Here is a 20,306-nt window from a genome sequence, read left to right as displayed (position 1 = left end):
CGTGGTCTTGGGCCGCAGGGACGAGCCGGCAAGCGATGCCGCCCGATCGTCGCAGGTAGTCGCTTGAAGTCGGTTGCTCGTTTATCAGTGTTCGGTGTTAAGTGATTCGTGAAAAAGAACGATTTCACAGTACTCGTTCACGCAGTGCTCTGTTTTTCGCGGACGATACGAATAAGATGGCTACGGTAAGCTGCCGTGCTCTGTGCGTTGTCAAATGGTATGAAGTGTCCCGCGTGCTGAGTGTTTCCTCCACTCTGGTCACAACAAAAAGCTACCGGAACGTGAGTGTTGACATACATTGTTATTATCTATAGGCTTACATATGTAGTGTAATATAATGTGTGATAACGACGTTTATGTTCTGTCAATATTACATATCTTGCTCGGTTAAAAGCAACAACGTTTCTGTATAAATTTATATTACGTTTTAAGATTATGCTACTACGTATGCTTTCTCTTTTTTCGCTGCAGTCTTTCACTATGCGTCATATGTATCATATTATGAGAGCATTTTTCAATGATCGAGCAACAGGCTCCCAAATATATACATCGGTGAAACTTGTCTGTCGTTTAGCACCGGACACGAGTTAAATTGAGCCTGCAAAATTCCACCGGTACTATCCACGGTGCATACATAAACATGTATTCCCCACTGTGCTTATCAAATATGGATACCATGTGGGGCGCAAGGGTCCATTGTACTGTTTTTGATACTCTAGAACTGCCAGAGTGACCGAAATGATCACTTTCTAATTTTTCATGGAAATTTGATACACACTTGCAAGACTTGAATACATTTTCCATTTCTGTGCACTTTCTCGGATTTTTAATAAAATACACGGATAGAGGCTACTTTCTCCCCTTGCATTATGTATTTACACTCACGTATATATATATATATATATATCGTTGTGCATATTTACGTATATCGTGTCAGTACAAACTTCAGCTCTTCGTTAGTAAGGATAGTTCTGGCGAAATACCATGTCACGAGGATATGTCATTATTACGATAGTATTACGTGGAAAGTATGACGCATGGTGCACGTGTAAATTCACGTTCCCTCCAGCTGTTTACTATTACGTTAGTGACTGATATGACGACGGAACGCCGTTACAGATTGAATTATTCCTCATACGTAATAAAGAACGGAGACCAATTTAGATATACATCATGCGGTTCAAATGTCACATGACGCTTGACTCTTTCACCGTTTTCATTACGACTTTCTTACAATAGGTTCATTCGAAAAACTGATATATGTTTCCATGTGGTCCATACGCCACATTCTTGCGCAGGCTGTGTCTCCAATACGTCGACATTAATTAAAATAAATAATGCTAGTTACTGGCTGCGTCCGTGGAATCCCGCTATTAGACTTATCGTCACATTCGTTGCGTCAAAAGGATGTTTTCGTAATCGAATTTCGTCGTGCATCATTCCATTACCAATTTAATTGGATTAGTTAGAGATGCAATTTAGTTTCTTATCAGTCGACGATTAATGTCGAAACGGAAAATTAGCTTTCTTCGAACGTTGCTAGCGGGTTATTTGTCCGGGTAAATACTGGAAGGACGGATAAACACAGGTACGGATATGTGATGCACTGTTGCGATGGACTATACTTTTGCTGTACCCAAAAAACAAGAAAATTTTCAGTTGAAACAAATAATTCAATTGTGCTTTATTGCAATTTGATATTGTATATAGCTGACCGTTATTTTGAATTTTTTAATAAATAAATTGCAATTTCGTTTTTCTTTTCTTTTTATATATATATAGGAATTGGAAAACCACACCTTTGTTGTCTCGTATAATACATGATTCAGAAACGCTTGCGGGCTTTTATTCTACGAATCGGATAAAACCGACGATTTTATCTTATTTGGAAATTTAACCGTCGTGGAACAGTATTAAATTAGGAGACATTGGATTACCAGATCAGACCAATATCCTAAATTTTTTATTACAAAAGTTGCAAATATTTAAAATTTGTATAACACAGTTGTACAATACAAAATTAAAGATATGTATACGCACACATGCACGTATTACATGGAATTCAGAAATTTAGGAAAAGTCAATAGTTTTATATGTATGTTATATGTATATCATATATGCATCAATAATTTTATATATTGTAGTTTTCTATAATATGAAGTGAAATAAATTCATCTTCAAAATTTTTTATTATTTCATGTTATATAAAAGCATTTACAATTCAGAATTTTGTAGTTATAGTGAAATAGCAAAGAGTGGCGTGATTTGTATATGTCGATGATGAGAACCTCAAAAGTTTAGGGCCTGAGGTATGACACTTCTTTATACATTCATCTTCGTCGAACATCAAAATAAGGTTTATGTCAGCATGATTATTACATATAGGGTGGGACAGAGGATATTTGATAATGGACCATTAAGGAGGCTTAGAATTCGATCTGATATGGAACGGGCTTATTCTCTTTAAGATAATAAACGACAGCTCATGCAGAAAGTAAGAAATGTTATGGGAACATTTATGTGCATATGATTCTTGCTTTAATAAAAGTATCTTTGATGAGTCTGTAGCGGTCCATTTGTTTTATGGGATCATAACCGTTTTTAAAAGAAATTGCTATGTTCCTCTGAGACTATCCTAGAGTGGAAAATATAAATGCAACAGTCATTTAAATAACTTCCAGTGAAAACTCAATTTAAAGGAAAAGAGAGAGACAAACAGACAGACAGATTTTCACTTTTATACTTAAATAAACATTGATATTAAAAGAGAAAAAATTTGGAATTTTTCTAATTTGTAACTTTAATTCATAGAATCAATCGTTGAGTGAATTGCAAATTCAGGTATTACATGAATAGTATCTAAATGTATACATCGAGTACATTAGTCACATAATTGATGCTTAATAGCGATCAGAGTATATAATACGATTCACTATTGATAGTGCCATTAGATAATGCGATAATACTAGAGTAGATAGTAATATTAATGCACTATGCAATACATAATAGTAGGTACTACAAATCGGTTGATTAAATGTTTCCTAATTTCATTTTATCACTGCATCAAGCTAATGTAAGTTCCGTAGACTTCATTTATAGATCAATAAATTAATTACATCGGGTTTTTGATCGTATTAAGTCGTGCATAGCTTGAATGTGATCAAAGGAATCGTTGCAACACTATAATGCACATCGTAGCGCCGTTACATAATACTTAGCGTACGTTGTGACGCCATGAATTCGTCACAATGGTTAACTATAAACTGCCCGCCGCAGCTTAGAATATCTTCGACATCCTCTTAAATTCCGGAAATATATTTATCTTGACTCACGACGAAAACGAACTTACACGAACTATTAACGGCGAATCGTGGATTACAAATATGTAAATATTCTCTGTCTTGTCACAGCTATTGAATATTGAGCGAGTAATATGTAAAGAAGGTAAAAATTCTGATAAATAGAGATGATGATTCAAATCTTTACGTACTTTAATTCTTTGAACTCTGGCAATTTTTATGATGTGATCGATCAGCAACTTCGGCGCATTTTACAGTAAAACCACGTATAGAGTTCGAAAGCAAAAATTTCGTTTTGAAAAGTGGAAGAGATAGACTGCGGATTTTTATGCATTTATAGGAAATTTGAAAGTGCAAAGTTGTACAGAATGCACATATTATGGAAAAATATGCAAAGTATGGTGCTTTCTATAACACTTGGTACATAAAACAATTTTCTTCCGAATTTCCGAGGTTCCACTCTTCTCATTTTATTATATTACCAAAAAAAAAAAAGGAAAAAATGTGGATTTGCGTAAAAATACTCCAAAATACCAGTTAGAAGTATCTATGAATTTATTCACACAATATTTTCTTTTCTTTTCCATCTTTTTATCGTTGAAAAAAGCAAATAAACTTTAGGCTCTATTCATACTGCCACATCTGTATTAAAAACGTTTATCTTTTTTATAATAATTTGAAGGGAAAGAAGATAATTAAATTATTTAAAATTAGAGCATTTCTAGATATCACGGTATAGGCATTTTCTTACCCTATTCTTCCACAACTTGCGTTCGAAATTATTACTGTAACCGGGGATGTGTGCCGTGCATCGCGTTCACATGATTTTTGACATTTATATCGAGTCATCGGACAAGATATTCTTATCACAGATTTGCGGGACGCAACAGAAGTGGCAGTGACGCACTTCCATTAAAATTTATTCGCTAAGGCACGATACTCTAATTTATCCGTACAGCTACGAGCATTGCGCAGACTGATGTATTCACAGCATCCAACACGATGTGTGATTCATTTCATATAATCAAGAGTAACTCTCGTAAACGAGAACTCTCCATCGTCCCCGTCTGTCTGCTGCTTCGTTGAGTTATCTGAAAGCTTCCATCAATGGACCGATACGATCGTGAAATATTCTCACTACCAGTCACCCAAAGAGCTGATTCCATTTATTGGAGCAAGGGTTCGAATAATAGACCCTTCTCTCTGCTTAACTGTAACTTTGTTTGCGAATTTGTTTCTCAAGTCTGTATCGATTCAACTTGTTCCCCCGTTATTCATGCAAAATGCAGGAAAATTTCCATCGATTAATCACTCGAACCCTTCATTTCATATTCCTTAATTAGTTTCTATATTCACCGTTTCGTTGCGTGGTTGAAAGCGAATTTAGTAACGAAGATACAAATTGTACTTGTACTTCGATTAATATTATTTCAATTTGATTAGATAGGTTGAATGGAATTGAAAACATTGTACATGCAGATGGAAGATTATTTCTTATGCAAAAATAAATTAAAGGGCTGTTTACTGAGAAAATCGATTATTCACATGCACTTAAATCTTGACGTAGTTAAGATACGTTGAATGATAATATAATAATAGCATATTTTGCACGAATACATCGTTTGCATAATTTTTATGACTTATCGAATTGAAAAAGACCTAAGGGGAATATTTCGATCTTGTAAGTGGATACGTACTACGCAACAAGTTCTTAAAATTAACTTATTCTTCATTTATTTTTGTATAAAGAATTCCTTTCTATCTACTTGTAAAATATTTTCGAGTAAGCCCTCTATATTTCTGAAATTGACACTCCCTCGACTGGAAAATTCCGGATTCCAGTAAATGTATCATAAAATTAATAGGAATTTATGGAACGATACCTATTTTAAAATATAGTATGTGAAAGGTCTAATACCATCAGTAAGTGCTTTTTGCACTATCTGGAACGTTGGTAGTATCGAAGGATTGAAAATCACTCTCCTGTGTGATGAGTCGTCCAAACTGTTGTTTCATAGCGCGGAAGAAATGTGCATATAACGGATATAGTGAAGCAAAAAGCATTCTCGGAATTGTCAGGTCGTTAATCTGACATAGATTTGCATAAAGTTGTTGACTCACGTTAATGCGTAAACGTTTGCGAACGTGACGAATTCCACGACCATCTCTCGAGTGCTACTGACACTGAAACGCGAATGTTGATCGATTATTGAAACCTAAAATCTCCTGTTCTGTATTTTCAGCATTTCACTCGAATGACAGTCAAAGGTAAAATTCCGAAAAGTTTAGGTCTAAATTGAAATTTTTAGAAGAATTTAATTACCGTATTTTTTTAAATTAAAGACGAAAGAAATTAAAATTAAAAAAATCTCTTCTATAATAATTTATTAATTAATGATGTTATTGAATTTTGATATTTGGAATCTTAATATTATCCTTTCTGATCAAAACTGTAGAATTCTATCGTGTATATCTTTTTTCTTTTGACGATAGTGGGTTGCTAAGTAATCGAGCTCAAACTCTGCACCATTTCATTACAAGATATAGTAAGTCGTATAGTGTGTGATTCGTTTCTTAATTCACCGTTCAAGAACAAAAATTCTCTTAAGTCTCCATTAAATTTTAATAGAGTGGATAGAACATATTCGTGAAAGATCCCTTTTTAGATATTCGCGTGGGTGTTGGTGATAAGCTAATCACTACGCTTAGATTAGAATAATGACTCTTATCGGTTAGTCCATAAAATAGGGCGACACGGAACGGTATTATGTAGCAAGTTAACAGCGCATTATGTTTATTTATAATAAAACACATTAGAAACTAAACAACACCAATTTCATCAAAGTAAAATTTCGCAATAACTTCTAATACCTTCGTCGCATTTGAACGCTTTAACGCTTCTTTCTTTAATGTATATTTTTCTAAAATGCTATTTTTAGGAGTTGAATAAAATTAATTGCACGAAAAATCAATCACTATCGATAAAAAATAATAAAGAGCATATGAATGAGCTATTTATTAAAATATACATATTCATTATATTAATATTAATTTTAACCCTAATCTTATCTGTAACCAACAATAATAATAATTGATTTATCCTTTTTTATTTATATGACACATGATTGACACCAATGAGTCAGGTTTAAAGTAGGTTACATAAAGATATGTCCGCCTAACCCAAAATATGGTGTAACGGAAAGTAAATTTAATTTAAATTTTTTACATGTATCTCGAACAGTAAAGCCGAGCAACGGTGACATTTATAGGAAAAAGTTGTTGAGATTGACGACGTTAACAACATACTTCGAGGTCATCGAAATCGTTGACGTATACCTCTATGTAAACAATTACCGAGAAAACTTCCACGATGTTAATTACCGCGAAACGCAGTAAATTGCCACGACGAAGCGTAAGAAATTCTTGAACCGATTAAATTCGAGGATATATCTCGACAAAAAGTGACTCTGGCTCAGCGATTCCTCAAAATCCAGTTAGTTAGCACAACTCTTTTAGACAGAACGACATGATTCCGACGCTGAGAAATGATGTCGAGTGGACCGTTTTGTAACCGAGAAAACGATTCACGTAAAAGGAAAGGACTCTCGTGCAGTCTTTGCGTTGGTTAAGCCGACAACAAAGCCCTAAGATCACTCACTTTAGAGTAATCATGATTCTGTCGAGATGTGAGCGGCAAAAAATATTCGTTGTTGTAGACAGTTTCCATTACTGGAATTTTTTATCTTTTTTTTATTGGAGGCTTGAGGAAATTCAAAGAAATAAAACATTCTAATACGCGTCTTCATACCATGCAACTTTACATATGCACTTTATATGAATTATTATGAAATTTTATGTTTACAGTTCCGTAACATATAGTTTAGACATTTAGTTCATGAATTCGTTCGTAATTTCGAAATGTTTAGTTTGCAACGTTTGGTTCACGGTTTCATAATTTTTAATCTGCAGTATTTAAACCACGCATTTAAGTACCTTTTGCATAATAACCTGAAGGTACGTATAGCGTTCCTTTATTGTAAACCTTAAATCTGTTGAAATACTATGGTATTTTTGAGAAATATCTATAACACTAAGAATATATTGTTAGAACAGCAAATGTAGCAGGCATCTTGGCACCTGTTTTATTGAAAAAGTTTGCCAACTACGTTTTCAACGTCTGCTGTTAATTTATGTTACTTTGAAGAATTATTTCCAAGATTCTTTTAGGAAGAATAAATATACCTTGTAGATGAAATCGCTAATATATGATAAATAAAACTATCACTCATAGAACGCAATTAATGAATAATCATTTGAGCGTAATTATACAATGCTAATCAAAAATATCAAAGCTTGACACGTATATTGTTATTTGCTTCCAGATAATCTATAATAATTTTAGCGAAGACATTTAAATTTAAAATACTTCACTTTAAACTTATATACAAATGATATTTTTCGAAATCAAGTATCCTAATTTAAATCTAATCTAGTAGTCCAAATTATCTTGAAATTGATTGAGAAAAAAGTGTTAATTTCTTATTCCATCAAAATTAGCTCTTCGAACTGGTCTTTTAAAGTGTGCAAACTTTTCAGTCCAATTTAGTTTAGCAAATACTAGTAGGTAGCCAAGCGTTTCTTCGTTTGGGAAAGAGACCAACTCGTCATCAGATTCTTACATCATTGCTTGATAAATTGCTAGATAAAATTTATTTTTTATTAGAATTCCCGTATGTCAACAAATATTAGATTAGATAATGATGAGTCAGTGATTGTTTTGTATCTCATGAATTTGAAATACCAGAGGCTATGTCATATGTATAAACGTGTTTAAATCAGTATTAATGAGTTTATGTTATTGATTAACCAACCCAAATAGCGAATAATTTCCCAGAGCATGTTTAATTCACGGGACAAATGCATTTTTGAATGATTATTATAAACCACAATGAATTTACCTGCAAATATATTATTCAAGATATTATTTATTATGTGAATATTAAAAGCTGTACAGTGAAAGATTAATTTTCGATTAATCTCGTCGATGATTCTCGAACAAAATAAAAAATGAATAATGATTATGTTTTTAAAACTTTCGAAGCATGATTGCCTTCTTCAGATATAGATTACATTCTGCTATTAATTAACTTATATCCATCAATCCTAGTTTCAAAAACTGCTTATGATTTATCTGTATTTTTATATTTTTTGTAGCCAGCACAATATGTACGTCAACATATATCTGTTAAATTAAGTGATACGGTAGAATATACAGAATGTTTCGTATGTTAGAATCGAAGAGAATTGGATAATTGAACAGTCACCCTGGCAAACTCTGTCACCTCTACATAGTAATTTTCTTTAGAATGCTTACAAACGTATTGATCCTTTCTGTCTATTCCCGACGTTAATGGAGCTCAAAGGTAAAAAGAAAATACAATTTAATATCCCATCGTCGATCCAATATCAAATTTTAAACCAATTGAATGAATACTTCAAGCTTTCCTTCGAACGAATACGAATCTGCTGCTGCCTCATTTTCCTTGCTTCCGACGCGTTATTCAAACTTAGAAATAAGAGGAAAATACGACTTATCGTCTTTCCACCTATCCAATATCCACTTTTTTATCAATCGAATAAAATATTTCTTTTAAAACGCATACGAGAATGTATCGATCCATTCTCTGGATTTGTTACGTTGTTGAAGCATAAAAATAAAAAGAAAATACGAATAACATTCGTTCGTCAATGCAATATCCAATTTTCGTTCGATCAAATAAAATGATTTTCCTTCGTCCCGTTGTAAAACCTATATTCATTCCACGAATGTCGACTAAGAGAACATGTTGATGTAACGATTAATTACTCGGAAGAATCGATTATCTCATCGAGCATATAACCCCTATAACATAAACAGCTATCTAGACACTGACATTAGTATATCCGCGCTACAGTGAACATTCCTATACCTAGCAGTTACGGAATTGTATACACTAGGATACAGTAATACAGACTGCAGAGTCTGCGGCAGGCGCCATGGACATCGATCTGTTCCACTGCACATTCTCTCGACCCAGAGAAAAGCACCCTCTTTCTTTCTCGCTCTCTCTGTGGCTGCTTCAATGACTCTTATCTATATTGACACGAGCTTTATTCTTTCGACTCCATCTACACAGGCTTCTATAGGCAAATTTTTTTATGGCTTACACCCATCATATTTGCTTATTTTTCTTTGTTCTTCTTTGTAGAAAGATTCTAGCTTACTAACCTACTGGAACTAGAACTCAAAGTTCTAATTTAAAAGTTAGGTACAAAATAGATACCATGGTGTATACATATATATATATATTTTTTTTTAAATTAATTGCTTGGAATCAGAGAATCGGTTGAAACTGTAAATTGAGTATTATATCTTTTGGGAAAGATCGGTTCGGTTAAAAAATTTTAAAATTCGGTTAAAAATGATGAGTGTGGCCTGGCAGCAGCGAAATTTGGTACAATGTAGGACGAGATAGTGTACAGGAATCTTTTTAATCAAGATAAAAGATAGACGAAAAACGTAGAACGTAAAGCACCCGAATATTGTCGTAAATGAAACCTGTTTCTGGATAGAGGAACAGAAGCCTAGATGGAGAGAAGTTTAGAGGAACAGTTCCTGCTCAAAGTTCCCGACGTTATTAAACGAGGCAGCAGTTTTCAAACTAGGCTGTGATAGTTGCATTAAGGGAAAATGACTTCTTTATCAAAGTTTTACAGAGATAAATACTTTGTTGCTGCTACTATGATTTAGTTGAAAGTTCAACATTTTTATCGATTACTGTTGGGTGTAGCCACCATTGGTTGATCACTTCTAAGAGGGTTGTAACAACTGTTCGATCTTAACTTTATGCATTGTATTATGACTCTCGCTTCTTCGACGTTATGTTCTGACACGATAGAACGTCTACAGGTATTGGCCTCATCGATTTTGTTAGGAATTATAGGCCATTAAAAGCGACCACTCCATTATCTACACCCCGTAAATTTCATGGAATTACGATCATGAATCCTCTGCTTGTCTTGCCTTAATGGTAATGACATAAGACGATGGTGAAGCCTGTATAAATCCTTTCGCTGACTTTGCAGCTTCGTGCAAAACAGTATGCAAACTGGGTGGAGCCTGGATGGCGTGCAATATTTTACCGATTAATAATCGTGGAGCAATGTTGCGATATTAATTGTTCCCTTTACCAAATATTGATTAGTATTGTTTCATTCGTTAAATTGCGAAATTTATGGAATTCTAGAAATGATGGAACCGTGAAGCTCGTGAAACGAACATTGCACGAGTACAATATATTTCGAATGCATTTGTCGTGTCTCTGACGAATTTATGATTCAAGAGGTAAAATTTTCGTGTCGAAAACAGACAGCATTATATTCATAGAATTGTAAACATTTTTGAAACGTTTTATACAAGACATCTTTTTTAAATAGCGAATATTTTTGAATATATTGAACTTATTTGTAAAAAAAATGTTAATTATCATATAAATATAAATTCGTAAGAAGAATAGAATTATTATTTTTTAATTATCACAGATCTGAATGAATTTCAGATTTATCAATTTACCTTAGGAAAAGCATTTTCTTACGTAATCCTCTGTTTATAACGTTTTGAGAATTTCATCACCTTCGTTTGCGTTTTAGTTTATTTCTGTTTCAATTTCTAATTCCGTAACTTTTGCATAACAAATTTGTGAAATTTAGTTCGTGTTCTGGTTATATTAAACTGTGCAATTTAGAACTCTCCGAATAACTAGATGTGTGTTATCACGAACACTCTTCAAATCAACATCCTGAATAACCATTTTACCTTTCACGCGACTGTTAGTTAAAGATTACCATTTGAAAATTGATAGCGTCTACTATATCAGCAAAATAAATTTCATTCTTTAAGGGGAAGATCTCATTTTTAGTTGAATGTAAAATCAAAGTTAAACTTCTACCGTCATTGCTTTTCATTTTCAATAGATTATAGTAGAAGATAAACATTCCAGTTTTATTTCCGTATTAGATAAAATATCATCGTTATCAGAATATCCAATATTAGATATTTTAGTATTAAATAAATTTTTGCTTCCTTCATATCTGGAAGTTTTATCGCGACTCTATACTAATTTAAAAATAACATAAAATATTCTATATTCATTAATAATAAATCATATAACTGCAGTAAATCGTTAAAGGTTCCATTCGATCGCATTATATTTTATTCCGAGTTGTAGAATATTGTGGAGTGCGAATAGGTTGGACAAAGGCTATCGATCAGCGAAGGGTTCTATCTGATATCTGCTATTCACCCTATTCACGTGTCACAACTACTCTGATTAATTTCTCGATCAGTATGATAGGAAGTCAAAGCGGGAAATGAACTTGTGCTACGATACTGCGAATCTTATACGGGCAACAACCGCTACATTTCAGGAAGTTGAGCGATAGGTTGCTACAACAAACGATTTTTCTGTGATAATGCGCTGCAATTTACTGATATTTATGGCTTTGTTCTATATTTAGTTTTAGATTTAATAATTTATTGTATTTTATTTTCACGTTAATGCTGCATTTATATTCGTGTAGTATTATTTTTTTTTTTTTTTTTGACATAATTGGATGAAAGATATATTCATTGCTTTTCTTAATATAGCACGTAACAAGTAAAAAGGTCGTTAATCAAACGTAGTAACGACATATATGAAAATTTTAAGTCGTGCGAGATTGAAACTGACAACGTAATAATACAGGAGAAGACAGAATGCATGAAGATTTATTAAACTTACAAATCTAAAAATTATTTTGTTACAAATTTCTAGTTTTATCCACTAAACTACATTCTTTACGACAAAATGTCAATTTTTATGAGAAATTTTATCAAAACTACACGATTCGTTCCATCCGTTTGCTAGAATTTTTTTCACAAAATGACTTTCTCGCGTAATTGAGAAAAATATATTTCAACTTTCTATAATTTTTATCTTCTTCTACAAACCTAACTTACTTTCTCCATAAACATCATTTATAAATTGCTTATCACGCGAAAACTTGTTGACATAAATATTTCACGTAACTGGCAATAGCAGCCATAAACTTTTATAACATTTCGTACAATATATTAAATATCGGAAAGCTAAGTAAAGCGATGGGGTACGATAAAAGGAAATATAACAATGTATAGAGTAACGTGACATAATATTTATAACACTAATTTAGGCGTGATTGAATCGTATCATTAAAAGCCGTCCATTAGGACACGTGTTGATCATCCAGTTCGTTAAATTCTGTTTTATGAATTAACTGCTTCCTCTTGAAACATTACTAACTCAAAGGGTAGTAAACCGAATTTGGGAGTAGAAATGCTATTCGTAATTCTTTTTTTACAATATCCGTGGAAGTATATTCATTGCAGATGCCAGTATTGAAATTATTTTGCCTTCATCTGGAAAATTGCACGAAATTCATTTCAGTGGCGACATTTAATTATTTTTATATTATTTATATTATTATTGTTGCGTTCTATTTAATTGCTGACGAGAAGGTAGCGCTAACTGACGTTTAATGCAACTGGCAAAAGTTGTTCGAAAGTAAATTAACAATATGTAATTATTTATTCAAATCTTATTCGATTTTGACAATTGACTGACAGACTAACGGATATAAAATTCTTCGGTTGACAAAATGATGATTTCTCGATTGACAAAATGATAACTAACTCTTCGAATGGTAATTACTCGATACAGTCGGGTAATATTACAAAACGGTAATATTATTATTCGATAGACGAACGGTAATTATTGTTACTGACTTCTCTGAGTCGCTACATTTATTTACATCTGTCGGAGATGAAAACACGTTGGGGTCTTCCTTTTGAAAATGTTTGGGAAGATCCCCAACGTTTGTTCAAACTGCCGACTTTGTTTACAATTTAAATTGTCTTAATATCGTTATAAAGCATAATTAGATAAGTTTTCGCAAGATATAGCTTTTAGCCGCTTTAACTGTCTCTCATTTCAAATACTGTAAATACGGTTTCAAATAAACGTTTTAAATTACCTTGATTTGAAAGAAATTATCAATTTTACTTTCGCGCTACGGATCGCGCGGGGCGCGGGACGTGACAATTTTTAATTATTGATTAACCTCTCGAGAGATGATATATTTGTTCATTTAATTTATCTTTGATTCAAATGTGATTCCAAAAAAACAGAATGAGTACTTCAGTAATGAAACTCTTTCACGAATAGTAGAAGGTTCAATAGCCATTATGTACATAATTTGTATATATTATTATTATTTATTCTTCGTATTAAGAATAGAATTTATTTTTCAGCATAACAAAAGATAATCCTTTCTGGTCATAATAAATTCATTATTAAAGAGGTTGTCTCGTCTGAAATTTTATCGAGAAAGGAAAATTGAAGGAATAGTACGTGTCGTAAAGTCACTTTCGCAGAACTAATTGATTTAATTAAACGAAAGTCCGTACGAGAAAGTCCTACATATCTTTCAACGATCATAATTTCTACATATTAATAGAAAACTTTATTTTCTTTTCTCTCCACTTTTTGTAAAGGAGAAAATTTTTACCAGTACATCAATGAAAATGATATATTTTTTCACTTATTTAAAGATTACTGCCCTATCAACTAAATACATGGTTATTAACAACAAACAGATGTCACGGTGTATTATTTCTTTAAATATCTTTGATTCTTTGACAAATTTCAATACATCGTATATTTCATGATTTACCACGTTATCTTCAAAAACAGATTTGAAGTCGATAGTTTAATCTAGTATTTGGCTCACAGTATGGACTAGAATTAAATGGTCCATTGTAAAAAGTAAACTAGATTTTCCGCACTGTGAAACAGGTTCCCTATACATTTTACAAAAACGAAAAAAAGAAAAGATTAGTTCGTACAGTACAGTCACGTATCGCATTTTTTTTATATCGCGGTTGATCAACGTCCATTGATCAGTGATCAGGATCCAACTTCCAAACAAACATTTATCTCCTACTACGTGGCTTTTATACTCGTCCACCAAAACACCTCGATACCGTACAAGTGAGATAAATATCCTATTCGAGACATTCCAACCGAATAGAACTCCGTATAACCTAAATCATATTATTCGCCTGTACATGGCGATTTATCATCGGCAAACCGTACCTTTGACAATTATTCCTCTATCGATCGTGCCAATAGTCATCCGACAGAGAACGAGTAACGATTTCTTTAAAATTTGATCGCGAGATGCAGCGCGATTTATCTCTCTTTTCACCGTCGTCTCGTCTGTTCCAACTCGAGTTTTATAAACAACCTTCTGTGCATCTCGATACGATCGACGATTTTTATCGTGACAAAGCACTTCTCGAAGTCCGTACCATAGGTAATAGACTGCTTGATGATCTCATGTGTATGGAGTGTATATCTGTGATTTTCCACTACCATTATACGAGACGAACGATGTCAAAGTGCCTGAAAAATCTGCCTCGACGACCCAAGGCGGATAAACCATTTCCTTGGCGTTCGAGATTTTCTTTAATGAGTATACGCGTTCTTTCGAAGAATGTCATTGATTGAAGACGTAAGAGCGAATCAATATATCACGGACGCCTCTTGCAGCCAGGGTGATGTAATGATGTTTGCTTAACACTGGAAGTAGGAATTTGTTGCAAAAATGTTTCTGGAGTAATGATTATCTCTATATACGTATCTTTAAAATTTGTGAAATAATTTTATGAAATATTTATATGGTCGCTATTAGTAAATCGCATCGGTGGATTGTTTAGAAATAAGTTTGCAAAGATATTAATTTTTCTCGTGGATGTGGAGGTAAAATTCTATCCGTGAATTTTAAAAATTGCTAAAATTTCAATATATCTTTAAAACTTACGACACGACCAATTTTTGTAAGTTTAGTTAGTGGATTGTGTTGAAATAGAATGAAAAACAAAATTTAGATGTAAAATAAATATCGCATCAAAAGGAATCAACTGGAAAAGACGCTCGATCGTTTCGATTTACTTAGATTGAATATAATTCAGTTGTATCCGGCCGCGCATACAAGAATGAAATAAAACAAATTGAGAGGAAACGAGAGAATTTCATAATCGCATCACAGAAATGAATCATTGTCGCGTAAATTACCTTTACGGGATTGTTTCAACAACATGGTTCAACAACATGGTTCAATAACATGGTTTTCAGCGGCACTTCCAGCTACTCTTGGTATATCGTAGTATATCGTAGAATATGCCGTGTGCTGCATACGAGTTAACTTGTAAATAGGTTTATTCGTCTCGACCTCCCGTCTGCTTCTCATTTTATGCACCTCGCAAGATACTTTGTACGAGCTTCCTGCGAGTAATTATATGCTTACGAATATATTCCGTTTTGTGGTTAAGTGGAAATTAAAAGTAATGGAACTATGATTAAAATATTAAACTATACGTCACCGTCGAGACTTGGTTTAATATGAAATACATAACTTCATTAACGAGGAAGAGCAGGAACGTGAAACAAAAAAATGCCAGAATGTTAAATATTAAATATATAAAATATTAAATAAATGTTAAATATATAAAATATTAAATTGTAAATATTTAACCCATTAGGGACCAAGCGGTGAAACGAAGTTCGTAGGAAAATTAAAAAATATTTTGACACTTTTTGTTACGTGATTGCGAATGAGACGTTATTTCGTTAACGCAATGTGTTAAAAATCGTAATATTTGAAGTTAGAGGGCTCACGTGACAAAAATCAAGACGTTTTGGAACGATTGAACTTCAAACGGAGTATCGTTGACAAAATAGCAGGTTTCCTTGAACGCTGTCAACTCTGTGTAAATTGGAATCCCCGCAGGAGCAGCTTCTGGTGTGAAATTCAATTTAATCGTGACACGATCCTGGCACGAGCAGCGTATTCCACAAGGAAAGGGAATTGGTAAAAACCTCGAGGGCTTCTTCACTTGTCTGTATTTCCGCGGCCAATGATCCGTACGATGTGCGAAACTTTGAAAAATTATTTTACGACTTTCGAACACATATATGTATAACGCTGTATATATTGCATTGCAAACAATTTCCATTATGGAACTGTTGAAAATGATATCGCGAGTTCGTGCTCGCCATCCATATGCAGATGCGTTAGTTATAATAACTAGAAGATAATCCTGGTTACAATCGATAGATTTAATCCATAGGCTTAAGATGCCTTTTTGTTTTTATCCATAGTTTTTGTAAGCGCGTGCAATAAAGGTTTTCTTGGCTCAGAACGGTGTGATAGATTTATCCATTTAATAAAATAATAACTATTATGATCCTACCTCTGAATGTAGAGATAACAACAGGAACTTTCACCCGGAAACTATCGTGTACTCGATAGAATTTGTATGTGTAATCGATATATCGTAGGTATTAATTAAGACTGTAATCCATTATGAGAAACGAAATTATGAGCAATTAGAAATTATTATCAGAAATTATTATGAGCAATGACAAACAGCGAAATAATACGTAAAAGTCGTGTATCTATCCTCCTTCTGTGTTATTTGTTTTCTGTTGCAATTTTCCAAGATAGAATTTCGTTAATGATTCGTACCAATTTTACAGAATGATAGAATTTATGAGTTGAACACGATACTGTTTCAATACACAGTACCAATAAGAGTTCTTGCATACAGTATCTACTAATTGTTCTTAGAATCTGTGATGTGTCGTCTGATTCTATTGCAGCAAGATATGAGTCCATATTTCTGCCTCTATACCATTTGTTTTACTTTTTCAAGATCTAATTTCTTACAATATCGATGATTCTTTACTAATTTCGTGGAAATGATGGAATTTATACGCAACGAATTAGAAGTAACCTAAAAAATAAATTACGAATAAAAAATACTTGATCTAGAATCTAGGTTGAAAAATTCAAGTAACCATATTTGAAAATAATGTGGTATCTCAGACGGAGAACAAGGGCAAAATGGATAAGTCAAGGACGGAGACAAGGAAAAATAACCCGCAAACAAGGGCGGTTCTAATAATGCAACTTTGAAGGCTGCATCGCAAATGCAAATTAAAATCTCCTCTCTCTCTCTCTTTCTCTTTCTCTCCCATCTCTGGCTAAAATATCTTTGAAACCTGCTTTCATTCTAACGCCCACTAGGAATAAAACGTTTATTGAAGTAACTGAAAGCTTTATATTTTACAAGAGTAAGTACATTTTATTCGATTCAATAAATTTTATATTAACTAAAATTTACTATATCACAGATATTTATGTATATTTTTACGAATGTAATTTAGAAAATGGGACTTAAGTTGAAAATACTTTTACTGTTATAAAAGGTACTAGATTTTGGATATTTCATAAATTTTATATAGCGTATTCTATGTATTTTAATATACATCCTCAAATTTCCCATAAATAAACAAAAGCCCGCAGCCCGGGAATAATTTTGTTAAATGTTAGTCATCACACAACAATAAGCACGAATGTCGATTCTCATAGAATGTCACGCGATAAATTTATTCATTTTTCCATTGAAGTGGAAGATTCTCTACATTCCCGCATCATAGATTATTTCAATTAAATCGTCAAATATTCTTCCGAGGCAAGGACGTTTTGCTTCACGTTAAAAATCTTTTCTAATTTACATCTCTTTCCAATATCCACGCAGCGTGTAGGAGATCGATGGAACCCGAAATAAAACAAAATTATAGCCCATCGTCTCGCGTAAATTGAATTACGTACACTACCCTGTTCACAGTTACTTAAGCAGACTGCAATTTAATAAAAGCAGTTATTGGTGGATAGGATCGATACGATCCCGAAAATAGGAGCGAAATTCTGACTATTCTGCTGCTATGGAAAATACGCACACGTAGAATAATAAGAAAAATTATTGATAGAATAAAATTTGTTCTATTTGTCTGAAAAATTTGTTTCGTTAAATGTGAACCGTGAAACACTCAGGCTAATAAAGTTTCTTAACTCTCAAGTATACTTATACGAATACAAATTTGAATTTAACTGAGATTAATCTAAATTAAACTTGATGAAAATATAGTAAGTTCCACCTGAGTGAAGGAATTGTTGGAAGAATTCCAAGTTCGTTTGTAGCTTGAAAGGGTATTTTACATTAACCAAGACAGCACGTTAGTAAAGCGATTGTACGAAAAAATATCCTAACAAGAACGCAAACGAGTTGGAGTTAAATCATTTGACTAATTGGATAAAAATGTTGAACGCTTGAATTTAAATCGCTAACCCGAACACTCAAGCGAAGGGACAAAAAGGTGCACTTCAAATTGAGTTATTTGAATTCCTCTTAAAGCTTGAAAATAACATTTTTAAAAACTAGGTTTTTGTGGAAACTAGGAAGATCGATCAACGTCAGGAATTAAATAAACGCACCAGAAATTAGATGATCCAGAGGAAGTGATGGAAAAGCGATGCCATCAGAAATTTCCACCTTCCATTAAAAAGCGTTGGTCTCGCCGGCCCAACGTTTCGTATTACATTACGTTCCTCGTTTAAATCCGAGATCCCGCTGGCAGATTACAGAGTGCATTTAATCAAGCCACTTCGCAGCCGTGACTCGCTGCTAAAAAGCATTCCAGAGGAGGATAAGTTAACGAAAAAGCGTCACATAAGAAAAATGAAAGAAATTATACCTTGAAATATTAAACTGAATTTTAGATTGTCACGTTTGACCCGTGGTCAAAATTTATATGATATGGTCCGTGATATAACGAGATTCTGAATTGAAGCATCAAATAACAACATCGATATATTGATTTTACAATGTGATTCAATCCGTAGCATTTTATCTTCTTCGACAGGAACTGAATCAAGTCTAAACTATACTTTACGTAATTTCTGATCCTCTACGTGACCAGTTCAGGGTTGTCACGCGGTGATGCGAGCGGAGCAGGTCACGTCTACGTTCCAAAAGCGATGGAAATGGCAAAAGGATTGGAAGAGAGAAGGAGTTATGACATCGGGTTACATATTTCTTGGTTTAAGGCGTATTATGAATTTTTCAGAAATGTTATTTTCCAATCTGACTTTTTTCCTTCTTTTTTTTTAAGATTATTATCACAAAAGATTATTATTTATTTCTCGTTATTGCTTCTTTTATCTTAGAATAATCCACGGTAACTAAGTTATTTTACGAAAAAAAGATAAACATTTCTCTGTAATCTCTTAAATTATATTACTTGCACTTGGAGTTAGTATTAACAAAATAAGCTAAAAGGCTTAGATTAGGAAATATGAAATCACTAAAATAAATAATTCCACAGGCATTTTAATAAAAACATTGTGCACTCAAACACGAAGATATATCGCAGAGTGCTTTTCCATGTTAAACATCATTCGTTAGGAAAGGAGGGTAACTAACCCAAAGCTTTCAGACCCGTTCCTATATTTTCGATTTCTACGAGTATCAAAATATCCTAAGGCGTCCGTAAACCACTGAAACTATCCCTTATCCCAGTACATGACATGGACAGCACGTTTACTCTGTGGTCAACCTATGGTCATTATTGGTGGTCAATGATCATTTTCTCCGAAATAATTCCTAGCAGCTATTGTCCGGATACCAAAGACGTTCCTAAAGCTCTTTGCTTTCGATTTCTATTACCCACGTGGACAGTATCCGTCTTTAATCAATGAGTGCAAATAATGTTATCACCCTAAGGACCCCTGCTATCCTTCGACCATTCTGGGATAAATTCCAATAGGATGAAATTGAGACTTAGAAAAATTTTCACGTTCGAGGAAGCAATCCGGCTGAGAGGAGAATTCTGGATTGAATTCCAACAAGGGGAAAGAATTCGGGCAATAAAAACACAATGGCATAAGTACGCGGAAAAAGGAGTTTGTTAAATGCGAAAAAAGGTGATACGACTACATTAAAAAGGAAAGACCTAGTAAATTAAACAAGCAGAGAAAACGAGGACA

At 33.3% G+C, this 20,306-nt stretch overlaps 1 protein-coding gene across 1 annotated transcript in view; it reads left to right on the top strand.

Moving 5' to 3' along the window:
• Positions 1-7: 7 nt before the first annotated feature.
• LOC117214178 (calcium uniporter protein, mitochondrial) overlaps positions 8-20,306 on the top strand; it is a 77,009-nt gene continuing 56,710 nt past the window's right edge. The window contains exon 1 of the mRNA XM_033460035.1: positions 8-281. Within this exon, the coding sequence (XP_033315926.1) occupies positions 177-281 (105 nt within the window). The 5' untranslated portion in view covers positions 8-176. The remainder of the gene's footprint in view (positions 282-20,306) is intronic.

Source organism: Bombus bifarius, unplaced genomic scaffold (genome assembly GCF_011952205.1).
Source record: "Bombus bifarius isolate JDL3187 unplaced genomic scaffold, Bbif_JDL3187 scf7180000009200, whole genome shotgun sequence".
Lineage (NCBI taxonomy): Eukaryota > Metazoa > Arthropoda > Insecta > Hymenoptera > Apidae > Bombus > Bombus bifarius.
Note: the sequence above shows the minus strand (reverse complement) of the source record. Positions and strands in the feature narration are given on the sequence as shown.